The sequence below is a fragment of the Panthera pardus genome, unplaced genomic scaffold (genome assembly GCF_024362965.1).
Source record: "Panthera pardus isolate Hobbes unplaced genomic scaffold, ASM2436296v1 HiC_scaffold_15, whole genome shotgun sequence".
Taxonomy (NCBI): Eukaryota; Metazoa; Chordata; class Mammalia; order Carnivora; family Felidae; genus Panthera; species Panthera pardus.
The window spans coordinates 2,287,164-2,297,727 of NW_026526710.1; the positions used below are offsets into that span (position 1 = coordinate 2,287,164).

The following is a 10,564-nucleotide window of genomic DNA, read 5'->3' on the forward strand; positions in this document are numbered from 1 at the left end:
CAGCTTCCTCATTTCAGTAACGGCCCCCGTGGTTCAGGCCAAAACCTCCCAGTCACTGCAGATCCTTGTCTTTCTTTAATCCTCCAGGCCCAGTCCACTGGCACGTCCAAAACCCACCCTGAATCCATCCGCTTCTCCCACCTCCGCTGCTGCCATTCTAGCCTGAGAAAGGCCCAACGGCCTCCCAAGTGCTGCCCCAGCTTCTACTCTTGCCTCCTATCAACTGGTCTCCACGGAGCAGCCTCGACAAGCTATATTCCCCAGGGCGGCGAGCACAAGATCCCACCTCCTCACCAACAAGGCCCCTTGCCTCTTGAGTCTCACCTTCTACCGCTCACCTTGCCCTCAACATTCTAGCCACACTGGCCTTCCTTCTAGCCCCGCAATGTGCCAAGTTCATTCCACCCTGGGCCTTTGCCTCGGGCTCTTCTGCAGCCCGGAATGCCTATCCGTGCCTGGCTCCCACTCACCACTCAGGTTTCAGCTCAACCTAAAATGTCACCTCCTCAGAAGACTTCTCTGACCAGCAAGCTAAAGTATCTTCCTCCCATCCCCCTATCACTTTCCTTCTTTCATCCTGTTTTATGGTCTTCACTGCACCAACAATATAAATCTGATTTGCTTACCGATTCCCTTTGTTAGAATATAAACTCCATGCGGGGAGATGACTCATGTTCCTTGTTTACTACTGTATCTTCAAGCCTACAGCTGTGTCTGGCACCCAACAGAGGCCTGACTAACTTCTCGAAGGAAAGAGCCAGACTCATGCTCTGTGGCCTGTGAGGTTCTACTCAGAGAGGAAGGGGACAGCTAGTCTCCCCCCTACCCCCAAACATTTTAATTGGAGGCTATGCGGCTAACTTAGGCAACTGGCAAAGAGCACTGATGGTAGCAGGAAGCTCTAAGCAAGGTCTGAATGTGAAACACAGGCCGTGGGTGAGCTCTGGTCAGGCAGATGCAGAAGCTCCTCTAAGGAGAAGTTTTATTTTTTCATGCTTGTTTATTTATTTTTGAGAGAGAGAGAGGAAGAGTAAGAATCCCAAGCAGACTCCACACTGTCGGCACAGAGCCTGACCGGGGCTCAAACTCACAAACCACGAGGTCCTGAACTGAGCCGAAATCCAGAGTCAGACACTTCACCGACTGAGCCCCCTAGGCACCCCTAAGCAGAAGCTTTGACACAGAGAAGAAACAGGGCTGCAGGTAAGCGAGCCAGCTGGCAGTGGGCTAAGCAAGGCTGCAAGGAAACCAGGCTGAAAACAGGCTGAGAGAAGAGCCGAGTCACTTCACAGGGATGAAGCGGGAAGGAAGGACAAGCCCCCGCCCCGGGGCGGAGGACCCAGAGCGGCCGGGAACCCAACTCTAGTCCGCACTAGTTCAGGCAATGCTAGGAACCCTGGGATCATCGTGAGGTTACCAGCACCCTTCCCAATCCTTGCAATAAACCCGTATCACACGGGAAAGCACAAGAGGGTCCCTGATCCATGCAGCTGGAAGAGTTCTGCCTACATAAAACACAAGTCCTGAGGCCTGGAATTCTAACCATAGACAGAATTCCAACAAAAGATGGAAAAGATCATCTAAGATATTTGCTGTCTGCACTGCACATATTCTACCCAAGAAAATGGGAGCTCACACTGAATTCTTCATCATTGTATGAATCCTTAAAAGTAAGTAAAATTGGGGCACCTGGGTGGCTCAGTCAGTGGAGTCCAACTCTTGATTTCGGCTCAGGTAATGATCCTAGGGCCATGGGATCGAGCCCTGTGTTGGGCTACATGCTGAGCGGAACCTGCTTAAGATTCTCTCCCTCTCTCTCTCTAATTAAAAAAAAAAAAAAAAAAGTAAAAATTAGCTTTCTATAATATCCTATCCTATCAATTATAGTGGGAACTAAGGCTAAGACCCATTCTACAGACTTCTCCTTATATAACAAGGACCCTCCTATCACTAGATCCCCTGAACTGCCACCTACTACACCAGCATTAAATTGATAGAACTCGAGAATGGGCTGCTATGTGTTCCTGTGGTTAAGGAAGAGCTAAAAATGCCTTTTTATAGCTGAGTCATGTGTTTCAAAACATGACCTCAAGAAACACTTCAAACCAGGCTGTATGGCTGCTATAATAAATGACACAAAAGTGAGTGGCTTAAAACACCACCTATTTAGGGGTGCCTGGGTGGCTCAGTCAGTTAGGCACCCAACTCTTGATTTCGGTCAGGTCATGATCACACAGTTCATGGGATCGAGCCCCACATCGGGCTCTGTGCTGACAGCATGAAGCCTGCTTAGGATCCTCTCTTTCTCCTTCTCTTTCTCTTGTGCTTCTCCCCTGCACATGTGTGTATGTGTCTGCATGTGTGCCCACACTCTCTCTCTCTCTCTCTCAAAACGAACAACCAACCAACAGCAACAAAAAAAGAACACCACCTATTTATTACCTTAGAGTTCTGGGAGTCAGAAGTCTGTCGTGGGTCTCACTAGGCTAAAAATCAAGGTGTCAGCAAGGCTGGGTTCCCTCTGAAGCTCTAGGGCAGAACGTATTTGCCCGCCTTTTCCAGCGTCTGGAGGCACCCACATTCCTTAGCACACTGCCCCTCCTCCATCTTCAGAGCCAGCAACATCAGGCCAGGATTTCTCCTGCTGATCTCTGTCTGCTTCTCTCTGATTTCCTCTCCTATTTTTATGGACCTCGGTGATTACTGTGGGCCCACCCAGAAAATCCAAAATAATCTCCTCATTTTAGAGGTAGGTGATTAGTGGGGTGCCTGGCTGGGTCAGTTTGTAGACCATGCCACTCTTGATCTCGGGGCCATGAGTTTGAGCCCCACATCGGGCGTGGAGCCTACTTTAAAAAATCAATCAATCCATCAATAATTTATAAATAAACAAACAAACAAACAAATAAATAAAGGTAGCTGATTAGCAACCTTGAGTCCTCTTTGCCATGTAACCCAGCGTATTCACAGGTTCTGGGGATTAGGATATGGATCTTGGGGGAGGAGCGGGGAGGGCGAGGGGTCATTAATCTGCCACAACAGTCCAAATGAGTCACAATACAAATGCCATTCAACGAAAGCATTCACCCTATTGTCCCACTCCATACCAACATCCCCTAAAGCCCTGTTCCACAGAGTCTGTGTTTGTCTTTGCACAAGTGAAGATAAATAGGTTCACCAAGGACAAGTTTATGATGTTGGCTTCCAAGTACCTGAACTTCCCTTTTCAATCGCACATGTATTTCTTAATCACCCAGTATGTACCAGACACTGTTAGGATCTGTGGGAAAGTCAAAGATAGCATGAAGCGTGTCAGGTCAGGCCTATGTAACGATTTGAGGCAGAATCGATAAGGGTCATGGATTTACAAAGGAATGTGGCGTCCATTCCCCTTGGGAGGCCTTGCTAGGGCAACAGTGCTTGAGCTGGGTCTTGAAGGAAGGGCAGGACTTCATGGGTGCTGAAGAGCGTGGAGCATGGAAAGGCACGGAGCAGCCCAAGGCATTTCTTTTCCCCACCTTGGTTTCCCCAGGCCTTACTTTAGAAGGACTGGCCCTTTCACCTCCTATAGAACCACAGGCTTTTGTGAACAGATGCGGGAGGCAACTTTTCAGCTCCAGAGTCACTGCCTTGGACAAGGTGCCTCAACTCAGCAACAGGACTAATTAACTCCCAAACTTGGGGTGGGGGGTTGTTTTTTTAATATGAAACATGAGGATCCACCACCACCCCCACCCCCACCCCCCCCACACACACACCTAAGAAGGCTATTGTGAGAGTTGCTTAAGATCATGTAAAGAGACTCCAGGACATAGTAGTGTGTGAATTCTCGTCTTCTTCCACCCCAGCAAACAACCTCGAACCTCGTTTCTCAGGCGTTTCCCAACTGTACAGCCTTTCTTCACCCTTCCATCAGGATGGCAATTAGCCAATCAGCCTCTACACGAAAAGGAAATATGCTCCTAGACTACTAATGGAAGAAGACAGAAAAGGAATATGGAGCTTCCTGCTGGGGAATACGGTCCATAACTGCTGACGGTTAACATGGGGAAGGGGAGGTAAGTATTAAACCCTGATGTCAGGGGAAAGTATCCACACTGATAGCAATTATATAAACTCTCAATCTCAGCGCCGCCATCAGAACTGGTTCACGTTTTTTATTGCAGACCTTGCTAATTATTCTACCACTGCCTGTTTTATCTGCCCCCCACCCCTAGTTCATGAGCTCGTCAAGGACAGACACTGCCTCTGTCACCTCTGTAGCCCTCATTCCCACCTCAGTGCACGCCCCGCAGCGCACACTATATAATGATCAAAAACTGAAAAAAGTGCAAAAGAAGAAAACCTGTTTATCTTCGGCATGGCTGCAGAGTAGTAAATTTAGTCATCTGTGTGAACGGTTCTCATTTACAACTGGTTACCACACCTAGCATTAGAAAGTACCTCTACTGAAAACTTAAAATTTGGAGGTCACCGTGCTCTAAACTTTTAATCCTTGCTACTCCTTAAATCTGGCAGAGATTGCCACTCTGGGTTAGGAACAGAGAGTTTCTATACAGAGTACACATATACAGGGGTACGTTTTAGGAATTTGTATCCCAAAGCTATCTTACAGGTCTGAATTAAAGGTTTCTTCAGATATCCATTTAAGCAGAAACCCACTGTCCAGAAAGCTACTGCTTATCACTAAATACATAAAGACAACATCTCTAACCCTCCAGAAACATTCACACCTAGGCTCCCCAATAAATAAAGAGTTACATAAAAAGGTAGAGAAGTGAAACCAAAACCAACCACAAAAAGCTATCTACTAGATGTGCTCAGAATCTGTGTGGGTGAGTTACATGTGTGACATTCCTTAAAATGCTAAGAGGGCAAGAACCATGAACTATGTTCTAGAGTACATAGCTCCATTGTGGAGCGTGGAAAGCATACGCAAAGCAAGAATGTGTCTATTTAGTATTTGTCAAGCAAGCATTTGAAAGCCACACTAAGATACCCCAGTGAGATACGTCAGTTCCTTCAGTTTACAGAGGAGGAATCTTGTCCTCAGCTGGGCGAGGACACAGAATTGGATGCAGCCTGCGAAGCCTTCTCTTGCCTCCTACTAGACACATTCACAGACATTATCTCAGTTATCCTCACCTCCACCCTGCAGGGGAGTTTTACTCTCCCCGTTTTATAGTGGCAGACAGGAAGGCTCTGAAAAGGTCAACCATGGGCGCTTTCCCCCCATCATCTATCGCCTAAGTTTGCCTTGGGGAAAGGCAACTTCTTCCCCTCCAAAATGTCCCAGTGATTGAGCACACACCGTAGGACCAAATCAAGATGCTCTGCTACAGGGCTAGCATCACAGAGCGGGAAGGACATGGATTCTAAGGCCAGATGCACGGAGCTGGAATCACCTCGGCACTGTTACTTGCCCAGGAGGGTCACTGGGCACACTCACACACAGTCCCCACTCCTCCAACACCCTATTCCCCCACCCAAAGTCAGTCTCGCCAAAGACTTTTTCAGGGTTCAAGACTTTGCATGTTCAGGAACAGATCATATTCAGAATCCCTGGACCACTTCACAGGACTGGGGAAAAAATAACCACAGCTTCCCCTGTGCTTAGTTCCTCCCCCAAAGAGCTGCTGAACCTCATCTGGAAACAGCTGGGAGACAGCAGTTAACAGGAAACCAAAAAAAAAAAAAAAAGACAGCACAGAGTGTACCAGGGAGAGTTAGGCAGCTAGAACCAAGAGGCCAGGGAACAGACAGGAAGCTGAGGTTAGGAAGAGCCTAGGCCAGAAACAGTCTTGCAGGAGAGGAGGCCCCACTGTCCTTCCTCTAGGCCCAAGAAGGAAAAAACCCGGAAAACAGTGGCGAGGGCTGGAACCCCACAGAAAGGGAAGTCAGACCACCAGTGGTGAGATCGAGTGTGCTTTCCTCCCTACCCCCATCTCAACCCTCCTTCTCTGAGAGCCAGCTAGTGGTCATAATAGGACAGCTGAGGCCAGAAACTCACTTCTGTTCGCTGCTTTCTGTGCCAGAGGCTACAGCCCAGACAACTGGTTTTGAGTCGTTCCTCTGTCAATCTGTATCACGGCTCCACACTGCCAGCTGAACTCAGGGGCAGTCGCATCAGCCTCACACGGAGAGACAAAGAGTATCTTCATGAGAAATTACTAGGCAGATACCCACCGGAGGCTTGCAGTGGCAGGGCTTGAGCACAGAGAACTACAGCAAAGCGAGAGAGCCAGCGGGGCTGGAGGTCTTGAAGAGCAAGGTAAGGGTGCATTTGGCAATCAAGAAACTTAATTGAGCGATGGCTAGTTGCCAAAATATTTTTGAAAGAAGTGGGGGGAAAAATGCCATTACTAAAATTCTTTGGTGTTATTTAATAATAAGCCTGTGGGTTATCCAAACTGAGGGCAAAGGGAAGTCTGGTTTATTTTTCCTTTAGCAGAGATTAGGTGAGATCTTTCTACCCCATGGCTCCTGCTACATAATCATCCCTTCTCTCCCTGTACACGAAGAAGTTTATATTAAAATAAAGAAAAGGATTAAGTTCTCTTAATAAAACACATTCCTGTCTTTCCCTTATAGTTTTGTTTGAAAAGGCTCTTGTGGTGTATGCTACAATCTAGGTGGGTTTGATTCCAGCGAAGTGCTCAAATTTTAAGACTGAGTAAGCAGGGCTAAAAGAGGGCTGCAATCTCAATTCCAATTCCAAAAAAAAAAAAAAAAAGAACATCTTCACGGGCTCAGTGCCAGCTCAAACTGGCAAGACCAGAGAATCAGAGCAGAGCCTAACCAATATGCCACGCAAGGGGGATGGGAGGAGAGCTATGGGTAATGTACTGCAGCCATGTGGCAAACAAACCACCAGGGAAACCTTCAAGAGAGGAAATGGGGGGGGGGGGCGGGGGGTTTGTTTCAGGAACATAACAAAGGAACAAGTTGACTAATCATTTATTCCACTGGGGGAAAATGCCACCCGGAGCCATGTTTTGACTTCAGGTAAATGTGTAATGTTTTAACTTGGATATATCTGGGTTTAAAGGCTCTCCCAAAAAACAACAACAACAACAACAAGGAGTGGGGGGAATGTACCTATTTTTCTTTACGCTGTCTCTGGAGTCGCCAAGAAAACTTTTCCTGTGCCGCCTGCAGAGCAGACCTAAGACAGCCCAAGCCAGCCCAGTTACTAATGCAATCACCCCCACTCAGCAGAGATCCTATCATGAGCTTGGTGCAGGACTGACTGCTCTGCACTGCAGATGGCCCGGAGAAGTTCTGTCGCTGAGGCAGAAGTCGCTGGGCACAAATACCTAACGTGCGCACCAAAGAAGGAGGAGAGAGTGGAAAGACAGTTTATCTCATGAGGGCCAGGTATATCTGTGACTTAGAAAAAAGGGATCTCTGCCCAGAGCTGGGTCCACATGTCAGGATGGTGTCTGGGATGCCTGCCCTCAACAATGCCATCTCCATATAGTGTTTCAGGGCTGACCCCAGAACCTTCCAACTTGCCAGGAGGGCAGACTGCACCTCCAACAGCTGTGGTTCCAAAAGTCAACCTAGGAAGCACCCAGGCTGGCTGCTAAGGTGGGAGGGGGTGTCCCAATAAAGTGGATGTGAGAAGACCCAGCCTCCCTCTGCTGGGACAATAAGAAAAGTAAGCTAACATTTAGGGAGCATCTACCTACGTGTCAGGCAGTGGGATAAAAGCACTACCTATCTCCTTCCATCCCTAAAATAGCCGATGGAGGCTGATACTACTGTCATCCCCTCTTCATAAAGGAGGAAGCAGGCTCCAGGATTTTACACAACCATTAAAGACTGGAACCAGCACTTAAGCCACCCCTGGACAGGTGCTCCGAACCACTACTCGATATTGCCGAAGCACACAAAGCGTTTGGGCGAAAGGGTGGAGAGTCGAGTAACACAAGGTGCAGCCTGTATTTGCAGCTTTTTCGTGTCCCAAATCGGTGGCCTGGGGACACTGGAGGGGAGGGCCTGGATGGAGAACGTGAAGCCGGAAGAACGCAAGCCCTGCTGGCAGGGGAGGAGGCCAGGACACGGACCCCTCTCGCTACCACGGAGGATCCCAGACCCATAAACACTCCCAAAGGGACAGGAGCCAATGGGAATGCGTGCAGCCCCGGGGTCCTCGGGCGGTCGAGCCCTCCGCGCTGGTTTTGTCAAACTAGGAAGCTCCACTCGAGAGGTGGGGCCGGCCCGGGGTCGCCGGGTCCCTACCTGTAGGCCAGAGTCATGCACTCGAAGAGTTTGGTGAGCGAGGCGTCGATGGACAGGTGGCAGGAGCTGGTCTTGCCGAAGCTGTAGGTCTGGCACGTCTGCTTGTTGACCGTGTCGAAATCGTAGCCCTTCTTGGGCGGGTGCTCGCGGTGCGGCGACGACACCATGAAGTGGCCGCTGTGGATGATCTGCTGGCGGCGCGGAGGCTCCTCGCGGCCAGGCCCGGCCCTGGGCGGCGGCGGCGCGGCGCTCGCGTGGGCCCGGGCCGGGGTGGCCGAAGCGCAGGCGGGCGGCGGGGACGGCTCATCCGTGTCCGAGTCGTCGTCGTCCTCAGGCACCTGAGGCTTGAGCAGCACCGGGCGGCCCCGACTGCGGGGCCGGCGCGGGGAACACATGAAGACGTCGGCGGCCATGGGGGGTGCCGGCCGGGGGCATCCCCCGGGGCTCGGGGCGACGCGAACGAGCGAAGCAGACGGGGCGCCGGCCCGGCCCGCGCGCGGACTGTCCGCGAGCGCGCGGCGGGACTAGAGGGGGAGGGCGCGGGGCGGGCCGACTGGGCAGACTCGGCGCCGGCCCAGGCGTGACGTCACCGGCGCGTCTCGGCCAATCGGCTGCCCGCGTCGGCCTCTTAAAGGTGCAGGGGAACCTTTCCGTATCTAGGCGGACAAAAAAGCAGGGGGGTGGGGCGGGGAGGAAGGTTGCCGGAAGCCACGCCTTGATGCCCCGCCCCTCGCCGCCCCCACCCTCTCCGGGCTGCCTGAGATGCTGTGGGAAGCAGTGGCCAGGGAATGCCACTCGCAAGTGTCCTAGCCTTGGAGAGGCGTTGGACAAGTGGTGCTGTGCCGACCCCGCCCCACGGTCCCGGGAATCGCGCTGTGGGCGGGGCCGGGGCTCCACGTGGTGGGTGGAGATGGGGCTCCTTCCCCCTCCCCCTCGCTGGCTGGCTCGGCCGGGCCTGTAACTGAGTCCTGGCAGCAAGTCCCTTGTGTTGCTGGGCGCGTTGGTTATTGTCCCCATTTAATTGATGAGAAGACTTGAGTCTCTGATACCAAAGGCATTTTTCTAAAGCAGAAACCAGATCAAGAACGCTTCTCACTTAAACCTCATACCCGCAGAGGTGGAAACTGGCTCCGCCAAGTTAAGGTGCTTTCCAAAAAGGCATCACGGTTAGTACGTGGCAGAGCCACCAGCTCCTTTAACTAGGTCTCAAAATACTGTCGTTATTGTTAAGATCTTAAATTTAGACGCTGAACCAGCCCCCAAGCAATTCTAAAAGGGAAAATTGTGAACCCTAGTTTTCTTCTCTTTCAAATAGGGAACAATTCTATGCCTCAAAATTGCGACAGTTAAAAATGATTATAAATCACTTAACACAGTGCCTAGCACAGAATGAGCACTAAAGAAATGTACTACAGACTGAAGCAATGGAACCGACCTGACCAGAGGTACCTAGAAATTGCCAATACTCCATCACTCCGGACCCACAGAAATAGCAATTTCAAATGGTTCAACCTAATAGTTGCCACTTCTAGAAAGCTGTCAAGGCTTCAGGGGCTCAAAGCCAGCCTGTGATGGCGGCCATGTTGGGAAGATGGGGTTTGACAGGGCATCAGGAGGGGGAAAGAGGCCCCTGGCCAAGAGCACCCACGCTACTTCCAGCAGGGCCTTGAGCGTCCTCCATAGCTTCTCCTTTCAAACCAGTTTCACTTCCAGATTTGGGTGGGCACTGAGGGCCCTGCCCCACCCTCTTCCTGGCAAGGGCCTCCGGAAGAGGTGGGTGTTCAGAGAGAAAGTGACAAACGGCTTTTACCAAAGTGGCTGTGCATCCTCCTTCCCCAGTTGTCTTCAAGGACAGATAGGCCCAAGGGACTGGCAGCTTCACGTGTGAGTTTGAGATCTTCCCCGTTGCCCAAACCACCCTTCCCAGCGCTGGTTGCAGATGTCTGAAAGGCCACCCTTTGACTTGTCTTCCTTCATCTGAAGACTTTTCTCCTTGGTGAACTCTTAAATGCCCAGCCGCATTGTCTAACAAGAGGGAAATTGTTGAATATATTATGGCCCCGAATGTAACAGAACACTACATATCAAATGAAGCAAATATTATTGACATGGAAAGATGTCCATGATATACTGTTGGGTGAAAAAACAACTTTTAAAAAGTTATCAGTAGTTTGAGATCAATTTCAAAAAAATACTTATAAAATCATATCTGTATGTGTGTGTGTGGGTGGGTGGGTGGAGAGAGAGAGAGAGAAGGTGAAGCTTAGTGTTCACACTAGTTATCTCTGGGTGGGGTGCTTCTTACTTTCTTCATGTTTAT

General features: G+C 50.4%; 1 protein-coding gene across 1 annotated transcript in view; it reads right to left on the reverse strand.

Annotated features, from left to right (window-relative positions):
• MLXIP (MLX interacting protein) overlaps positions 1 to 8,774 on the reverse strand; it is a 58,281-nt gene extending 49,507 nt beyond the window's left edge. The window contains exon 1 of the mRNA XM_019467560.2: positions 8,245 to 8,774. Coding sequence (XP_019323105.2) covers positions 8,245 to 8,657 — 413 coding nt within the window. The 5' untranslated portion in view covers positions 8,658 to 8,774. The remainder of the gene's footprint in view (positions 1 to 8,244) is intronic.
• Between the last annotated feature and the right edge of the window lie 1,790 nt (positions 8,775 to 10,564).